Source organism: Tamandua tetradactyla, chromosome 8 (assembly GCF_023851605.1).
Source record: "Tamandua tetradactyla isolate mTamTet1 chromosome 8, mTamTet1.pri, whole genome shotgun sequence".
In the NCBI taxonomy this organism is placed as follows: domain Eukaryota; kingdom Metazoa; phylum Chordata; class Mammalia; order Pilosa; family Myrmecophagidae; genus Tamandua; species Tamandua tetradactyla.
In genome coordinates, this window is record NC_135334.1 from 14,370,582 (window position 1) to 14,391,240 (window position 20,659).

The 20,659-nt window shown below is 36.1% G+C and overlaps 1 protein-coding gene across 1 annotated transcript; it reads right to left on the reverse strand.

Moving 5' to 3' along the window:
- Nucleotides 1–18,340: 18,340 nt before the first annotated feature.
- Nucleotides 18,341–19,282, reverse strand: LOC143643213 (olfactory receptor 8B3-like). The gene has a single exon (XM_077111971.1). The coding sequence runs from the start codon at nucleotides 19,271–19,273 to the stop codon at nucleotides 18,341–18,343; it is 933 nt and encodes a 310-aa protein (XP_076968086.1). The 5' UTR covers nucleotides 19,274–19,282.
- Nucleotides 19,283–20,659: the final 1,377 nt, after the last annotated feature.

Here is a 20,659-nt window from a genome sequence, read left to right on the forward strand (position 1 = left end):
CAATCAAGGAGCTCCAAAGTACATGAGACAGGCATTGTCAAAACTGAAGGGAGCAATAGATGTATCAACAATAAAAGTAAGAGACTTCAATACACCACTGTTCTAGTTTTCTAGCTGCCAGAATGTGTCACACCAGAGATGGATTGGCTTTTAATAACACAGAATTTACTTCATTAGTTCTTCAGAGGAAAGGTAGATAACTTTCATCTGAGGATCTCTTCTGGCCTTCTCTCCAGGCCTCTGGGTTCCAACAACTTTCCTCCATGTGATTCCTTTCTGCATCTTCAAAGGCCTGGGCTGAGCTTCAAGTGCTGAGATGAGGTATGCTGAGCTGCTTGGGCTGTGCTACGTTGTGCTCCCTCAGTTAAGCACCAGCCAATTAAGTCAAACATCACTATTGCAGCAGACACACCTCCTAGCTGACTGCAGATGTAATCAACAACAGATGAGGTTCACGTACCATTGGCTCATGTCCACAGCAACAGAACAAGGTGCATTCACCTGGCCAAGTTGACAACTGAATCTAACTACCACAACCACTCTCCTCTATAGACAGAACAAACAGACAGAAGATCAACAAGGAAATAGAGAACTTATACAACTTGATAAATGAACTGAACCTAACAGACATATATAGGTCATTGGGGCACAAGGATATACATTCTTTTCTAGTGCTCATGGAACATTCTCCAAGATTGATATGCTGGGGCTCAAAAGAGGTCTTTATAAATTTAAAAGTGAATTGATATCCACTTTAAAATTTGGCTATTTATTTTTTCAATTGGTTCAGTAGAGGGCTTCTTAAAATACCTCTTCAAACAAGTTGTACCTGGTGCATTAGACCAGGTATTTGAAGAAGCTAGAAATATAAAGTGATTCCAATTTTGCAATATGTTTATAGTGTATGCTCAACTTTTGACTATTGAGATCTAAGCAGGTGATTATGAATCTTGACCTCTCGTAAAGTGAGATTTTAGCCTCAGCACTACTGTTCACAAGTGAGTGAATAATTTTAAGCACGGGCATGTAGAAGCCAAGAGTTTAAAGCAAGATGTACAGAATTTGTTGCAAGCTGCTGGCCTCGGGATGGCAGCGGTAAACTGTGGCAATTGTTATGTAAAGCAGTCTGGGAGGAAGAGAATGTTTACCCAAAACAGTTATGTTAAGTATGAAGAACACTGAGATAAGAATCTTGCTCCCTCAGGAAATGCCTGCATATCTATTGACATCCTGTGGTATATAACTAAGATCTGGCTGAGAATAAAGTTGTCTGAAGTCTGTCTGAAGTAAACTCAAGCTTCAGACCCCCTGAGCCTGTCTGTCTTTCTTTCTTTCTTCCTTTCTTTCTTTCTCATCATTCCTTAATATCCTTCAAGCTCTGTTTCTACAGAAAGCAACATTTGGTGCCCAACATGGGGCTCGAAGAAGAAGACTCCAAATCAATATTAAGGAACCAAGGAAAAGTCTCATTAGAGGCACGTGTGTCCAGCCGATAGAAGAGGACTCGAGTCATATTGGTAAAGTAAGCATTTTCCTTGGATCATCAGGGTAACGGGTAATCATATTAGGCAGCTGGAGGAGTATGTGTGTGTGTTAAAGCTACTGGGGTGCCTGTTAAAACATCTGAATTAGTAAGCTTATTTGAGCTCATTCAAAAACATTGTTGTTGGTTTCAGCCTTAAGGCCATAATGTTTTAAATCTTAAGTAATGGAAATTCATTATGGAGGCTTTGCAGTGAATATAAGATGGGGAAAATATTCCTGTTTCTATTTGGTTATTGTGTTCAGTCAGGCAATGAACTACCTGGCTCATGCTTTGTCTTAAACTCTAAGTTGTGTTTCTTCTCAATCTCCCACTACCACTTCTTACCCTGTTTCGACAGTTGCTTGAGCCGGACTCGGCAATTGGTGCCCAAACAGGGACCTAATAAGGGAACTCTTAAAGCATAAAGTAAGGAGATGCTCCAGGGACATCCACTAGAAATACTACAGGCAGGCCTTTTTGAGTTGAGCAGTGGCCCTTATCTGTAGAGAGGTTTGAGGCTCTGACTCGGTTGATTTGGGAATAGTTTGGAGCAGAATGTTTAGAGGAATCTCATGGTTCTTGGAATTCTCCAATATTTATTGCAGGAGGGAGGTCAGGAAAATGGAGAATATTGACTGATTTGATGAAAGTTGATACTGTGGTTCAGCCTATGGAGTCATTGCAGCCTGGCTTGCCCACACCAGTTGTAATTTCTAAGAACTGATTTATTATGATAGATTTTAAAAATTGCTGCTTTGCTGTGCCTTTGGCAGAGCAGGATAAAGAAAGAGTGGTTTCTGGTCTTGTTCTTGATGGGCTGCCTTTATATAGGGATTCGTGTACACCTGAGTCAAAAAGTATTCAGTGAGAAAGGTGCCATACCAAACGGGGGTCAGTGCTCATTGATGGTTCCTGTGGCAAGTTAGTCCCCAACGGGGTGTGCAGTTCGGGATTGTAGTTCTGACTCAAGGTATTCTGTTAGGTTACCTTTGTTTAGTCTGAATGATTATTCTATGAAATTTATACCAATACTACAGGTAAAGTCCTATGACTCAGAATGGGAACGGCAACCCCATCTCCTTTTGTTAACTTAAATCCTCAATAAACAGCAATTTGGAAACTGGCCATGAGTTTAGCTCCTATTCATGTTTGAAAAGAGAAATATATTTTAAGAACTTTAAAACTAAAAATTCTTGTTAAAAACTATATATTAATAGTTAATGCATATTTGAAACATTAAAGTATTTTAAATATTTAACATTATTCTAACAAATTTAATTTTAATGGTAATTACATATGTGGTAAAATATTTGTTCAAAGTAATGATTTAAGTATGAAAAATATGAAAGATGTATTTTTATTAATAGGAAAACAGAATAGTTTTATCCTAAAATGAATAACTGTTACTAAGTGAGAAAAATATAGGACAAAGCCTAAACTAATAAAATAAGTGCTGAGGGTTTATAAAAATAGAAATTATGGTTAAAATCAAGAAAGATTTAATGAGTCTAAAATGATAATGTTTTCTTGGACTTTTAGCCTGTTCTAATGAAAGGATATAAAAAAAATTCTAAATAATTAGTTAGAAAGCAAAGAGTCTGTGTTTTATCAAAATAACTTATGTTAACTTTTATCATGTTGTTATCTGTATAAAAAATACTGATTTTCTCCTGGGTATCATTATACTGGCAAAAAGTGCTTCTTTTCTTGCCCTAAACCAGGTGGCTTAATCTATTAATCTAAGTACTATTACTATAAATGAATCTATTACTGACTAAATAATATTCAAATTATTTAAATACCTAAATTCCTTTAAGCCAAAATACTTTAATGCTTTGTCCAGTGTTTATATAAACTATATATGTATAAACTAAATTTATCCAAAGATAACCATGGCTTATATTGGAAGCAGATCAAATTTGAGGGTTGAATGCAAGGAAAAAATACACTTGTGGAGTCTTTTTTGTTCACCTGATGTTGCCATTACATGCAACTGATATTGCTATCACATGACCTTGGTAAGAAATAGTTAAAATGTACACTCTAGCTGGGAGGACTGGCTATCCCCCCAGAAGGAAGTGTACTTTAATAAAGATATCTAGGTCCCAGGAAGCTCCTCTTGGTCCCTAGCCAGTTCCCAGAGGACCCAACTGGACCCGGTCATGTAAGCAAATCGAAATTTGGCCACTGTTGTGAGAAAATATCATAAAAACTGCATGAAATAAATTTAAAATTAGCAAAAATGCACAACCAATTATAAAGAATCCACATTCTTGCATTCCTTTTTAATCAATCCAATGAATTCAATTAAAAAAAAATCTAGTCATTTACTATGGGTACACGTCACTATTGACACTCTGCTTTCATTTTTGCTACCTGCCACCTTAGGGATTCCCAATTATATGTTACAAAACTTGTTTAATATTTTACAAGGAGATTTTAATTTATTAAGCAAAAGGCAGTTAACAGCTGCAGCTAAATGAGAGTTACAATTAATTGAACAATGCATTAAAAAAGGACAGCTTGTTCAAATAGAACTAAAAAAGCCTGTTGATTTTATTATTTTCTTTACCTTGCAATCTCCCACAGGCCTATTTTAGCAAGACGGTGTTTTAAAATGGATTTTTTTACCAAGCAATTGACAAAAATGTTTAAATACATACTTGCAAAAGATTATTTCTTTAATAATCAAAAGTCACCAAAGATATTATCAATTAAAAGGTCATGATCCCTAACTGCATAGTGCGTGATCTCACAAAGGAAGAGGTTCAAAGTCCATATATTTTCAATACCTCTTGGCAAATAGCATTAAATAACTTTAAAGGACAAATAAATAATCATTTGCTATATCAAAACTTTTATCATTTTTAAAAATGAACACAATGAATTTTACCTAAAATAGTTCTGGCTTCCCCGCTAGCTATTACGTCTTTACTGATGATAATATTAATGGGAAGCCTGCATATGTCACCCCAGTGGAAAACAAGTTAGAAAATGCCTTATACCTCAGCCCAGCGTACTGAATTAGCAGCCGTAATTCAAATATTGCAAAGTTTTCCACAATCTCTTAATATTGTTTCTAATTTTGAATATGTTTACCAAACAGTTACTCACATTGAAACGGCTTCTTTGTTTAGAAGAAATGAATTGTCCTGAATGTTTTTACATTCACAAACATTAATCAAAAGCTGAATTACTCCCCTTTTTATCATGCATATAAAGAGCTCAAACCAATCTTCCAGGTCCTTTATCATTACAAAATCAGCAAGCAGATACTCTTATGGGGGTAATGCAAAATCCCACAACATTTCACAAATTGACTCATATCAATAGCAAAGGGCTGTGAAAGAAATTTCCATCTTTTTTAAACAGCAAGCTCAGGACATTGTTAGGACTTGTCAAACCTGTGGGCCTTTAAATGCACTCCCATTTGCATCAGGGATTAATCCTAGAGGTCAAAAAGCAAATGAATTATAGCAAATGGATGTTACTCGTATTTCACATTTTAGTAAAATGCAATATGTACATGTTATCATGGACACTTGTTCTCATTTCATCTGGGCTACTGCACAATCTGGAGATCGTTTTTGCCATGTTCGATCACATTTACTTAATGCTTTTGCTGTTATGGGATGCCCTCAATCTATTAAAACGGACAATGGTCCTGCTTATACAGGAAAACAATTTCATAAATTTTGTACTACTTTTAATATTACTCATATCACAGGAATTCCACACAATCCCTCAGAGCAAGGAATTATTGAACGAGCAAACCGGACGCTAAAGTCTATGCTTTTAAAACAAAAAGGGGGAGATGATGATCAGGAGGATGATATTATGAAAATAAGTACTCCTAAAGATCAATTAGCAAAAGCATTGTTTACTCTAAATTTTTTAAACATTTATGATAATTCATCACAGACTCCTGCAGAACAACATTTTAGTAATTTGGGAAAGAAAAATGATACAACCCAAACAGAACTGCAGCTGCAGCCAATCTATTGGAAAGATGTTAAAGATGATTTATGGAAATCAGGAATGGTAAAGGTGTGGGGTAGGGGATTTGCTCTTGTCATTGCAGATGATGGAACCTCGGTTTGGATTCCTTGGAAGAGAATAAAACTCAGACATGTCAACCCGGACAAAAATAACTAAATGGGTAATGTATACTATAGGACATACAATTTTGATTGCTGAAGGACAGGGACATATTTATACTTACTGGGATTATCTGTGGGCCCTAACATGGGCCAATTCAACTTTACCAAAATAATCTGAATACAAGTTTAAGATTCCTAGGTCCAATAAAAAGAAAACTGGTGTCATATTTAATTCCATTTTTAGAAAGACCTATATGCGTAAATCTATGGATACAAAGGATACTTACTTGCCTGTTAGATGTGAAAGAAAGTTGGAATGGATGGCAGTTATGTCATATGGATTGAGCAGTTATCATAATTAATGATTCCTATGGAATTGTAAGAGATGCAGCCCCTGTGGGGTCTCCCATCTCTAACTTGAAGATAACTGAGACTATATGGACAGGCAAGCTAAATCAGGGTTTAATTCATGGAGGATAATTTGTGCCAAATTCATGGGATGATAAATATAGCATTAGTGAAAGAAATTGACAGAAAATTTTTCTAGGACTGAGACCAATTTTTATAGCCAATTCTAGTAACTATAACTTCTTTTTAAATAGCAGCCATAAGCACTATATACAAATATGTATTAGAGATCCATATATACTTGTTAAAGTTCATATGCATATAAGAAATCAAACTTCTAATTGTGAAAATTATTCTCTATTCACTTGTCCCCAAGCATTTATGTTGCAGGAAAATGAGACGATTATAGCAGCAAGGAGAAGAGGTATTTGACTGCCGGTGCAGATGTCAAGATCTTTGCAATCCTCTCCAGAAACACATATACTCATCCATTTGGCAAAAGAATATCTAAAAAGGACTAATAGACTAATTGGATTCATTATTGCATCTGTCATTGGAATCATTGGAAGCATCACAGTCGCTGCAGTCACTGGAACTGCATTGCAACAAACTATACAGATGCAGCATTGTTAGAAAAACACCAATGAACTGTGGCATAGACAATCTCATTGATGAGCAAACTAATAATGGACTAAATGATATAGAAATGACATTGGTTCATATTGGAGATCAAATATATAATTTAAATTTTTTACAAAGTTTAAAGTGTAAAAGGAATAAGAGCAGTTTTTGTATTACCCTCTTTTAACATATGGCTTGTTTGAAATAGAATGGGAAAAGGGAATAGGCATCTTTTAAGGCTTTCAGATAGTTTAAGTCCTGATATCTTAAAATTACAAAAAAGGGGTATTAGAATGTAAATTAGAATAATCTACATATAGCCTATGGAAGTAATGTTACACAATCACTTACCCAAGAGCTAAAAAATCTTAGGTTTGGGGCTGTTTATACTTTGCTTCCTCCTCAGCTCTGTTTAACAACAAAGAAAAAGGTGATTATTGCAAAAACTCGTTAGCTCCCTCCTGAATCAAAGTCAGAGAGCTTGACTGGCAGCCAATGACGGGTAAGACCCTTCAGAGCCTAAGGGCAACCTAAGACAGGCGCTGGCCACCTCTGCTTATAACAATGTGATTCTTGTGAATCAAAGTCAGAGAGCTTGACTGGCAGCCAATGACAGGTAAGACCCTTCAGAGCCTAAGGGCAACCTAAGACAGGTGCGGTCACCTCTGTTTATGGTCACCCTAAAAAGATGATTCTCATTTTCCTCAGCTTATAAAATAAAAAGGGGGAAATGTAGAAGCCAAGAGTTTAAAGCAAGACCTACAGAATTTGTTGCAAGCTGCTGGCCTCGGGATGGCACCGGTAAACTGTGGCGATTGTTATGTAGAGCAGTCTGCGAGGAAGAGAATGTTTACCCAAAACAGTTATGTTAAGTATGAAGAACACTGAGATAAGAATCTTGCTCCCTCAGGAAATGCCTGCATATCTATTGACATCCTGTGGTATATAACTAAGATCTGGTTGAGAATAAAGTTGTCTGAAGTCTGTCTGAAGTAAACTCAAGCTTCAGACCCCCTGAGCCCGTCTGTGTCTTTCTTTCTTTCTTCCTTTATTTCTTTCTCATCATTCCTTAATGTCCTTCGAGCTCCGTTTCTACAGGAAGCAACACAGGCACATTCATTTCTCCATAGAATAGGCTATGAGTACTGCATCTTAAGCAAAGGTGGGCCTCAGAAAAGCCTAAGTCCCCTAAAAATGCTAGCTAAGTGAGCCTTCACAAATTCCTGGGACCTAAGTTCCTTGGCAAATGCTGGTTGGGCAGGTTGAGTCAAACTAAGCAATTGTATGAGCCTTTTGGGCCTCACTCAAATATTGTTGCAAATTAAACTTGAACCATGTAGAGGATGCTTTAACCAAGAAGGTAAGGATTTCATTATAGGGAAGAGTTCTATTTTCAACATAGAGGCTTTTTAGACAGTACCGGTTGGAACAATCATCCCATTTTCAATGGGTGTTCCAGCCACTTCCTTAAGAAATATTCAATTCCAAGACCAGTAAAGCAGGCTGGCTAGTCTTCTGCAAATTTCATGACTCTCTTATGCTGCATTAAACAGCCTTTAGCACCTAGACAAGGAACTATAGAGAGCCCAACCTTGAATTTATGTGGTTTGTCCATGGGCTCAAGAGGCAACTCCCCCAAAGTTTTTTCAAGTTGTCTTTGTTAAACCCCACAATAATACAAAGGAGACACTCATTGAAATGTGTGCTGCAGGAGAGACTGAGGAGTGGGGGGGGGATTATATTCTGGGTGGAATTATCAAAGGAAGAGAGCTAAAGATATACAGGCTTTATTAATACAATGAGATATTAGTAGCCGCAGAAACTACTGATTTCATTTTTCTCAGTTGGGGGGATACTGCAAGATGAAACTAGAGAATTATTTTATAAAGACTAATAATTTGGCAAAAGTAAAGGGATAAAGGCATCATTTGGTATTTTCTAAATTTCATTATTGATAGAAGAGTATTTCTAAAATATAGATGTTATATCTTTTAAAGCAGTATAACATATTTTCATTAGAACCATTAACTTCTCCAATCTGTAAAATCAATGTTCACCTCTTCACAAAAACATTCCTCAATGCTGTCTTCACATCCTCGTTTCACAGATTGTATATTAAAGGGTTAAGCATGGGGATTATTGTGGTTTAAAACAATGAAGACACCTACTCCTGTTCCAGCGAGTTAACTTGAAAGGGGCTTGAAATACATGAATGTGATAGACCCAGAGAAGATCCCCACAGCCATGAGGTGGAGCTGCAAATTGCAAAAGCTTTGGACTGACCCTCTGAGGATCGGATGCCAAGGATGCTGTGGAAGGTGAAGGAATAGGAAATGAAGAGTGCGAGTGTGGGGGCTAAGGTTAAAATACCACAATAATGAAAAGTAAAAGCTCACTGAGATGCATACTGGAGCAGGAGAGGTTGAGGAGGGGGAGGACATCACAGAAGTAATGACTGATGATGTGGAATTTGAAAAAGGGCAGTTTTCTCATGGTACTTCTATGGGCGAAGGCAGAGAGAAACCTGAGGATAAAAACAACAGTTATTAATAATGAGCAGACCCGAGAGGATGTGATCACATGATAAAGCAATGGACTACAGATGGCAACACAGCAATCATAACCCATTGCTGTCAGGAGGTAACCTTCAGCCACTGCAAAGTCAGCAAAGAAAAAGAGCTGTGCTATGCACTCAGAATAGAATGATGTTCTTAAGGATATTCACCAGATTTTTGGGGAGTAATAACAGTAGAAGAGCAGAGATCAATGAAGGTCAAGCTACTGAGTAAATAGTACATGGGGGTGTGAAGCAGGGGGCTGACTGCAATCAGGAGAATCAAGCCTAGGGTTTCCCATCACAGGCACTATGTAGATTCCCAGGAACAGGAGGAAGAGGGGCAGCTGGAGCTCTGGCTGCTGTGTCAAACTCACTAACACAAACATTGTTGATGTGGAATGATTTCCAAGGGCCATTCTTCTTTGGGGAGTTCTGTGAAAATGGAATATTAACATTAATTAAAGTGGATCTTAACTCCCCTCCCAAAGAAAACAAGACCTACACAACGGAGGTTGACAGGAAGAGGAAAACTTGAACCACAAGTTCTTCTCAACTCATGTATGTGGTCCTGATGCCATTTACCTAACTTGCTAAAGTACCCTGGATCTCCCCCAAGTTGGTCCCAGAGTTTTAATCACAAAACCAGTACTCCTGTGACTAACATAGAAACTTTACTACCTGAATTTGGCAGCAAGACCACAGTAGCCTTTATGGGAAGAATTCCTAACAGCTTAGTAATTCTTGGTAAATCACATGGCTATGTGTTTACAGTTAAACTGAAGGAAAGATGGATGGAAGATTCGAACCATCCTTTCAGTTTTCCCAGTTTTATCACACTGTAAAGACTGCAGGCAACTCCCACAGCATCTGTAAATCAGGAGACAAAGAAGCCTCAGGGCATGGCAATGCCGCTCTTACCCCCAGTTGGAGTGTTGGTGGGTGTGGGGTTGTGAGTGCAGCATCCAGTTATCAAAATATCAACACATAGATCTCTATAGCCCAAAGAAACAGTGCTCAGGAAGGAGAGATACTCACATAACACCTTTTGGTTCTGTTATGGAGGTAACAGCTCCTCTACTAAGCTGAAGGAACCCAAGTAAAGGCAGGAATGAGGAGGCTGAATTGTTGGCCACTGGACTCACTAATGGAGGGGCAGTGTCCACTACTCCGGTGCCCACTAGGTGTAAAAATTACGAGGGTCATCTCACAACTCAGCCATCTGCAGAAATGTTGGTCAACAGTTTATTACCACCCCCTTACAAGTGTGACTCCAAGCCCAATGAACAGCCCTTACAGTGGCAGAAAAAGTTGCTTCTGAGGCTGCGTGAGAAAATTGTTTCTGATGAGAGAAACTTTGAACTTTCTATAGCTTAGTACTTTGGTCGCTTGGCTTCTGGATTTGAAGAAATAAGACATTACACTGTATTTTTTCCAGAAGAAACATTGGAATCTGGTTAGTGCACCCTATTGCAGCCTGAACTAGGTCCAATAGGGGTGTCGATTTAGATGTGTATGTTTTATCAGTGTTCTAGCTATTCTGCTCTCCTGTTTAGAAACATGCAATGGTTCCATCACGCAATCATGAAAAAAAAATCCAAATTCCTTAGCTAACATTAAAGACCCATGATAATGAGGTCCTAATTTGATTTTTAAGCTTTTTCCCTGTTACCCCGTACATCCCCCAGCATGCTGCACCAGCAATATGTCAATTTGCATATAAAAATATACCAGAAAGTTCACATGCCTCTGTACATCTCAAATGGTATTTCCTCTCCTTCTCTCTATGTATATCATCTGCATCATTTTCATTCATCCTTCTTAACTTAAATATCAATTCCCTTTGAAATCCCTGGCACCCTTTTTGTCATATACTTTCATTGTAACGCTCATTGAATATATAACAGCTATCTGGTTAATTCTCAATGATCTACCTGCACTAAGCTTTAAAATCTTCAAGGGTACTGATGATATCTACTCATCTTTATTTCCCTAAAGTCTAAATCATAAATTTTTGTTTGAAAAATATATTATCTCCATCATCTTTCCTCAAGATGATTGGACTGTTAGAGGGAATGAAGAAGATGGACAAAATTACTTTTATTTTTTTGCACACCTCCACTCTTACCATCTTTAATCAAGTTAAAAATCTAGTTAAATGAATGCCTTTTTCCTCTTTTTAGATCTCAGATTTAAATTATGACATATCAAAACACAAATATGTAACTACACACAGATGATGAAATATGTATGTTATTTTTATTTTAGAAAAAGAAAAAAAGACTTTTTTCAACCCTCTTTGTTTCTTGACCTCCACCTCAAACCCCCTTAGCCTTTAATAAACTTCTTCCCAGTTTATATTCCTACATGCCCATATAATTTTACACAATCACACACAGGGAGTTCTGTTGTTTACTTAGAGTGATAACATTATTACACACAATTTATTCTTTGTATCTTCCCTTCTCATTTGATGAAGCTTTCATTAAATTCCTCTAAGACAAAAGTCATAGCTCCAATCCACTATTTTAAATAGTTGTATAATATTCAGTGATGTAAATAAAATATGATTTGTATAAGCATACTTTTATTGATGGGTATTAACTTTGTTTCTAGTTTTCATTTTTGCTACTATTAAATACAGTGCTATTAAAAATATGCAAACACACATACATACATACGTTGTTTTATTTCTATGAAATAATTATCCAGGTGAAGAATTTATGGGCCAAAGATTTTTAAAACTTTTTCCTTTATATAAATGGTACTAGATTGATTTTAAAAGTGGTAAAAATATTCATTTTTGGTAGCAATGCATATGAATGTGCCTTATACAGTACCTCTAGTGACAATATATGTTATCTTTTTTTCCAGTGTGCTGAGTGTCACATGATACTATTTTGTGTGTGTTTGTGTGTTTGTATGGCAGACCTGGGTAAGCAACAACTATGATAGTATTATTTTAATTCTCTTTTGGGTGTTTGTTCTGGTGTATTTAAGCATATTTTCACGTATTTTTAGGCCATTTGGATTTTTATTCTATAAACTCCTTATCAATTGCTTTTACTACTTTTTCTTGGGTAGTTTATCCATTTTTATCAGGTTGTAGATATTCTTTGTCTAATATACAAATTAAATTTTGGTCTGGCCTCTGCATTGTGATTTTTTCTCAAATCTATTGTATTTGTTGATTTTATTAATGGTATTTTTATACAGGTTTTAAATCTTTAAATAGTTGAATACCTTTCACTTCTTAATTTATAGCTTCTAAATTTTCAGTTTCTTTGAAAAGATATCTCTACACTTAGGTTTAGTGAGACCTTTAATGAAAATCAATTCCAAATGTATCTCAAGGATGGGCATATGTAGAAGAGGGGAGGGATATTCACGACTGCTTCACCTATTTAGTAGAGCCTAATGGACATGAAAACTATCATCATATATCTTGTCATTCTCCTGATACGACCACAATTATCACACAACTAGATCATTCTGCAGTATGGTACACTGTTGTATAACTTATTGTAAACAATAAAATGGAAAACACTTAACTAAGAAAGTGTTATCACCAAGACTAATACTGTCCCTGGAACATGGAAGGCACTTAACTACTATTGTCATTCATAAGGATTTAGTTTAAAATATTTGCTCTAATGAATTTTTATGGATACTGAATCCTCTCCCTTATTTGAGGACCATGAACTCCTCTTTGGAAGTCAAGAAATGTGTAGAATCTTGGGTAAAGACAGAGCAAACTAAATTCTTCTGAGAGACAATGAATTGAGAATAACAATAGGAAAAGGAAGCCAAATTGCATATTAAACTGAGGAAAGAACATAGGCTAAGGGTCATAGAGTTATTTATTGGTGTGTAATTTCAAAGAGGAATCTGCTACAATCAGGCTGATGCTCAGTAGCCATTCCTGAACAGCAAAGCCAAGTTTTCCTCGACAAGAAGGGAAGACAGAAAAGATACTCTGGTGAAAGGCTTTGCTACAACTTTTTCCAGAGAAATAAACAACATACTAAAACCTTCTGTGGGCACATGTTTTAAATGTGTCATGGCATTTATAATACCTGGAAGAGGTAATCTGTCTGATGATGATTCTTCCCTGTCAGTATCATCATCAATTGCATATTATTTTTCAGTGCTTTACTTATATTATTTAATTCTTTAACAACTCTGTAAGTAGATACTATTTTTATTTCTGTGCTACAGATGAAGAACTGAATTGAAGGGAATTCATGATTGGAGCCAGAATATGAATTCAAGAACTTTGGTGTCACAGTCCTTGTTCTTTTCCACTGTGCTCTTCTACTTTTATTTAAGTGAAGGCTTAAAATAAATTATTACTATTGATGGTTTTTTACCTCACTGAGAAGCTCTAAGATAATGAGAAGCTGCAAGAGTGGGTGGAAATTGTGAGGTGTTTAGAATGGTCCGATTTCAAAACATTTCAAGGAACAGTCAGATTTAGATATGCAATAAGAGTGGTAAAGGGCTTGCTCATTCTGAATACCAAAGGGATACTGAGCATGCACAAGGGGTTCAAAGTAGGTCTAATTTTCCATCTTTTAATTTTACCTAATATTGACTATAGCTTGGAGGAAATACAGAGGAAGGAAAAGCATATGTTTTTGAGAAATCAGTTATCTAACAGAATACTAAATGTATAATAGAAGTGATTTAAAGAATATTTTCCCGTAGCAGCATTAAAGGTACTCAAGAGACTGTGCTCTTATCCTAGAACATCATTTCCCCAATAATGAACACGATGTTCAGTAAAAAGAAAGAAGGGGGAGAGTAAGTCACAGAGGAGGAGAAAGGAGTACTTCTATTTCCAAGGATATGACTCATGGAAGTTTAATAGCGAACATTTGTACATTAAAGGCTCTGAATCTTAATTAAAGGCTTTATTTTTCTGCTGGAAATAAATCTATTCAACTTTAACTCAGTAATGTCCATCCTTATTTGCTAATAAAAACTTTAAATGAGCTTAACAGTACAAATAGCTCTTATTATCTACTCAACAAATCAATGGAAAGGCTTTGGTTAAGAGCAACTTTACTTAAGGGCTGACTTTACCTCATACCAGTGTGCATATTTGAGCAACTTTGGAATTTAATATCAGCCTTATATTATCATACATAAAGTGTTAATAATAGTACATGTGTCAAATGATTATTATGACCAACTGAAATAATACATGTGGAAACTCATTCTCTAAAAACACTAACCAAATTTTAATGTGTTTAAATATGTATACCTATAATAATTTATATTAAATTATAATTTATAGCATAGTAAATGTGAAATAAATGTACATTTAATATGACTAAACATAGATGAGAACACCACATGGACAAATAGAAATACACTGCTTTGATGTGAAGAAAAGGCAGAAATACATTTCTTCTTCATTCTATTTCCTTCCCTCTGTTCTGCATGTTGAAAAGATTTTAATCTTAGGAGATATGATAGTAAGGTAGGTTTTTAAATATTTGAAATTTTAGATTTGGAAATTTTGAGATCTTTTGCAAGCGTCAAGCCTTTTGTGGAGGACATTGGATGTTGGGGGCTCTTTATCTCCTTTAGGCTGGGTGTATCTTTGAAAATACTTAAAAATATGAGTAATTAAAATCAAGCAAGATGTTGGAAAACAAAATCAAATGCCAGCAGTAAGAAGGAACTTAGCTGTATTATAAGTGTATAATTACACTGAAGACAAAAGAGGAAATAACTAAACAAAGTGCTCTGGAAAATTTTACATTGCAGACATTTGCACACTGATGTTTATAGTGTATTCAATAAACATTGACTGTCAGTCACTGCTACCAACAGATGGAAACAATCAAGTGTCCATCAACAGACAAGTAGATAAACAAAATGTGGTATATATATATGTATATGATGAATATTATGCATAGTAAGAAGGAATGCACATCCTGGTGTTTTTTGGGTGCAATGATCTATATGTGTCTATTAAGTTTAATTCATTTATCCCATTGTTTAGATTCTCTACTTCCTTGTTGATTCTCTGTCTGGTTGTTCTATCTACAGTGGAGAGCAGTGTATTGAAGTCTTCGATTATTACTGTTGAAACATTGACAGCACCCGTCAGTTTTGTTAGTTTGCATCATGTAATTTAGAGCTTCTTGATTGGGAGCATAGACAGTTATGATTACTATTAATATATGGTGTCCTTCCTTGTCTCTTATGATGTCTTTACATTTAAAGTCTATTTTATCTGATATTAGTATAGCTACTCCTTTCTTTTGGTTATAGTTTGTATAGAAGATCTTTTTCCATCCTTTCACTTTCAATCTAATTGTGTCCTTGGGTCTAAGATACATCTTAGGTGGATATAGATAGATTATATTTATAGCAAGATGGATATAGATGGATTATATTTATAGCATTGTGTCTCTGCAGTGTCTACAGAGGATCCCAAATCACAGAGATACTTAATTACTTACATACTTACTTAGAGGCACTTTTATTCAATATGTAAATAATTTTATCAAGAGGGACAGTAAGGAAAAGAAAAAAATGCACCTAGGTATTCTTCTTATAAAAATAAATGTAAAGGGTGCATGGGTAGTTTAGTGGCTAGAATGCCCACCATCCATGCCAGAGACTCGAGTTCAATTCCCAGACCAGGCACTCAAAAAAAAAAAAAAAAACCCAAAAATAAAATGTAAGTGAAAATCAAGCTGGTTGATATTGGGCTCAGGGAGTGGAGTATGCAAGGTCATTCATACCATAAGAAACATTTGGAAAACAAACATCTAGAAAACAAAATAGCATGGCTGAAATTCACAGTGATCAAATATTGAGTGGACATTAGAAAAATGATAAAATAGTAAAGATTAAAATTACCTTAGAAAATGTTTCAAATATCTTGGTATGCTGGGGCAACTATGACAAATACTAAATGATGGTTTGACTTATGCAACCAGAATTTAGGATCTATGGTTTTGGATGCTAGATGTCCAAAATCAAAGTTTCAACAGGCCATTCATTTTCCTAGAGTCTGAAGCATTCCAGTGGTATCTTGCTAGCAATCTTAGAGTTCCTTAAATTGTATCTGCTTCTATCATATGATGACCTGCCTTATTTTCTGGATTCTTCTAGTTTCTGTCTTCTACTAACTTCTGGCTTCTTTTAATGACTGCATCCAACTTCCTCTTCTTAAAAGGGGTACCAATAATGTGAATTAAAGCCCACCCTGATTTGACTTGGCCTCATTTAAATAGGATTTCAGGGATCCTACTAACAAATGAATCCACACCTTAACAAAAAGTATCTCCCAATATACTCTTGACAACTGGGTTCACAACCACAGAAACATGGATCAAGACTGGAATATGTCTTTAGTGGGAACAGGATTCAATCCTCAAAAGATGACTTTAAGAGACTTTTGTTTTAGAAATACAACTGCCTGTATTTTCTAAATAGTTGTGTCTTATTCTAGAAAACAGTTAGCACAAGTTTATCCAATATCAAATATTTGATATTTCCTTCAAATTATAATTATTGTCATAGCTGCTGTTGGTTTTATACCTTAAAATCCAAATGGGAATAGCAGATGGAAGCAAACAGAAACTGACATAATTTCATTGTTTCAGAATCCCCAGCCCTGTGGGTTAAACTGTTCTTTAACATCAATAATCACAACCATCATCATACCCAGAAAAATCCTGTGATCTCCATAATGTTTGTAGGGGTTCCAATAATGAAGAGGGCAAGAGTAGGAGCAGGTTTCAGTTCCCCATCATTTTATAATCTCAAGTCCAATTTGAGTTTTCCTTATTATGCCCTTTTTACCACCAGAAGTTGATGTCAAGTTTTGACCTCATTCCCCAGAAGTATGACCAAAGTTCTTCCTTCCTTACTCTCTAAAATGCTAATAAAGACATAGTCACTGTGAAGTAAAAGTTCTTTAAAGACTTTAGGGACACTGCAGGATAATAACAGCACACTAAGTCATGGGTCAGAAATTCAGGTTGAAATGCTGTTTCTAAACCCACTTTGACCATCCTACTCAGGTACTTCTTACTACTGTCCATCTGTTTCTTTGGGTCCTGACCCGATAACAAGTTGAGTGTCTCCCTCTTCTCTCAGGTCCCACATTCTCTGAAACACAAGCATCAGCAAACATTGCAAACTCATTTTACTTTACTTTTCAGAAGGCAGATTTGTACTTGAGCCAATCAACTCTAAAATATTCTACCCAAACCTACAAACTTTTTCTTTCTCTAAAAAAGAAGCATCAAACTATTTCCATAATCAAAAATATCAAAATGCCTGAGAAATTCATATACCATCCTCTTACAAAGCCTCAACTTTTAAAACCAAAATGTTTTCTCATATTGCATGCTTATAAAAAACAAAAGTAAAGCAGAATAGAGGCAAAGTACAGTATGAAGAGCAAAAGACTTAAATTAATGTCCAGAGAGTTCAAACTAGACTTTTTCATGGAGAAGCTTTGTGACCTTGAATCATTATCCTCTCAGGGTTTCATTCTCTCTCCTAGCATTAAATATATGTTAACCATTCTTTATATATTTATCTGGGCATAATTTAAAAAGGTCTCTTTGCAAGGGAAGTTCAGTGAATAACATTTACATCTGCAATGAGGTTATTCTTGACAGCTGTTAGGAAACCTATCTCTAAATCACTGGCATTTGAGGAGATATGCACTTCCTTAGCTGAAGATGGAAAGACAGGCGTGGTAACATATTGTTTGTATCATGTTACCGAAGGCAAATTACAAGTGGTAAACAGCTGCCAGTTTTTTTTTTTTATCATTTTCCCATTTTTCGTTTTGCCATTTTTTAAATGTCACCATATCATTAATTATTCATTCATTGAAAAAACATTCATCTTATTCCAGAAGAAAAATTTTTTTTAAAAAAGGATAAACATGCAATTAAATAGAGGTATAAAAAATTCTTCCTTAATGTTATTCTCAAACAGGAAAAAGGTCGGAAGAAGAAATTGTGTAAATGATGGGGAAAAGAAGAAGGCTAGTCTAATTTAAATGGCAATAAGTTATCGAGGAAAGGCTCAAATTTTCTTCACCATGATAGTAAAGAAAAAAGATAAGAAAATTAGACCAAATGTATTGCAAATATACTTGCCAAGTTTCCCTGTCCTGAAACTACCTGCACAGGAAGATCCTATGTATAATCAAAACTTTGTTCTACTCAGGATTTTTCTCACTGCAAGTTTCACATCTTTGTTCCTCAAGCTGTAGATTAAAGGGTTCATCATGGGGACGACATTGGTGTAAAAGACAGAAGAAAATTTTCCCTCATCCATAGACCCAGCAGAAGATGGTTGGAGATACATAAATGAACTTGACCCATAGAACATAGAAACAGCCATTATGTGGGAACTGCAGGTCCTGAAGGCTTTGAACTTGCTCTCAGTGGAATTGATATGGAGAATGTTGTAGATAATGAAACAATAAGAGATAAAGATGGTGAGACTGGGCACGATGAGGTTGATGCCTGACACAATGATCACCATCAGCTCATTGATATGGGTGCTTGTACAGGAGAGCTGGAGCAGAGGGAGGATGTCACAGAAATAATGGTTGATGGTGTTGGCATCACAGAAGGTCAGTCTCAGCATGCATCCAGTGTGGGCCACAGCACCAGATAATGCCATGAAGTATGAACCAAGCATAAGGTTAGAACACACTTTAGGGGACATGGTAATGTTATACAAGAGTGGATTACAGATGGCCACATAGCGATCATAGGCCATTGCTGACAGGAGGTAACACTCAGAGATGGCAAAAAAGCAAAAGAAGAAGAACTGTGTCATGCATCCCTGGTAGGAGATAGTGTTCTTCTTTAATAAAAAGTTGAGCAGCATTTTTGGAGTAAAAACAGAAGAATAGCAGAGGTCTATGAAGGACAAGTTCAAGAGGAAGAAATACATGGTGGTGTGAAGGTGAGGATTTAGTCCAATTAGAGTTATCAGGCCCAAGTTCCCCAACACAGTCACCATGTATATAAATAGAAACAGGAAAAACAGTGGGAGTTGGAGGTCTGGATGGTCTGTGAGTCCCACTAAAATGAATTCAGTCACAAAAGAGGCATTTTCAGTAGCCATTCTTGCCTGGAGGATCTGTGGGCACAAGTGGAAAGGCTTAAGTTAAAGGGCAACCAGAGCTTTCCAAATATCTCTTACCAACAGAATGGGCTGTACATTTGATGTGTCTGAAACTACTCCAACGTGGAGCACAAAATCTATCTTTACCATTTTCTTGATATTGAGCCACAATGACATCCCCATTTTAAGGTCTTATGCTAAATAGAGTCAAAAGCACTGTCAACATAGCCTGCAGCTAAAGACAGTGCTACCATACAAACCATGACTGCTAGAAAAATCAAGAAAGAAGGGAGGAGAAAAATGGACTAGAACAGAGTCATCTCCAATATCTTATCATTCCATTATTTACCTAATCCCTCTCCTTAGCAGTAAAACTTGAGGACAGGGCTGTGGCAATCGACAGTTGGCCTGTCATGAAGATTAGACCCTGCTCGTGTAGCAACCATGGATAAAAGCCATATCTTAAAGAGGGAGAGTTCCCTCCCAATTGAGGAAATTTATATGCTGAGGTACAAGAACCCTGACGGTTCCATGTCTTTGACATTCTCATCATCATTTTCTCATCTGAAAAATGTATTTTTCCACTTGATTCACTTGCATTTCAAGATTGTACCATATTAGGTAAAAGCAGCAAGTCTTGATTCCTGGATTTACATTTCAAAACAAGGACATAATATGAACAAAATCAGAAACTCACCCTCTTCAAGGCAAAACACTGCTGAGCTTCCTGATTGTTGTTTTATTACCCAGGTAGCCTTCAAAGAGCTATTTCAAACTGATATCTTGTTGCCTTTGCTTCTGAGAGGACACAGACCAGACATAATTTCCAAAATCCCCTGGAAATCATTAGGAGCTACAATCCTAATTTCTGATTTCAACTTCAAACCCCTTCAAGCATCATTGAAATAAATGAAGATTCTTTAAAAGCTGAAGATTTAAGGTTCATTTTATAATATAATGTGCTTGTTTGTAAAACGATGAGAAACTAGCTCAATTTCCTCCCGGGAACAGATCATATGAGTTAATAGGAAGACAAGGGGATTGTATTTACACTCTAGACCATGAGATTTCTTCAGTTCCTTAGGGACTCAATATTTTACTCAAATTGTTGGGTAAACACTCTAAAAACCTTCATTCGCCTTCGCAGAGCTGAAACAGAACCCCCACATCACCATCAGCGTTGTCTCTAAAATCTCCCCATGGTGTTTTTTTCCTTCTTTCTTCCCATATCTTAAGGAGTATTTTGACACCAGTTACACCTAGAGGCTTCTGTATTTCTTTATTAGAATTTAAAAAAAAAAATTTCTCAAGGAATACAGTAACTGACTTTAGTTATTGTGTTTTCTGGGAACACAGTATTTTTAATGCCTCACTCCTTCTATGTCT

Coding starts and splice junctions, on each gene's coding strand:
- LOC143643213 (XM_077111971.1), bottom strand. CDS start 19,273: ATGGCTACTGAAAATGCCTCTTTTGTGACTGAATTCATTTTAGTGGGA.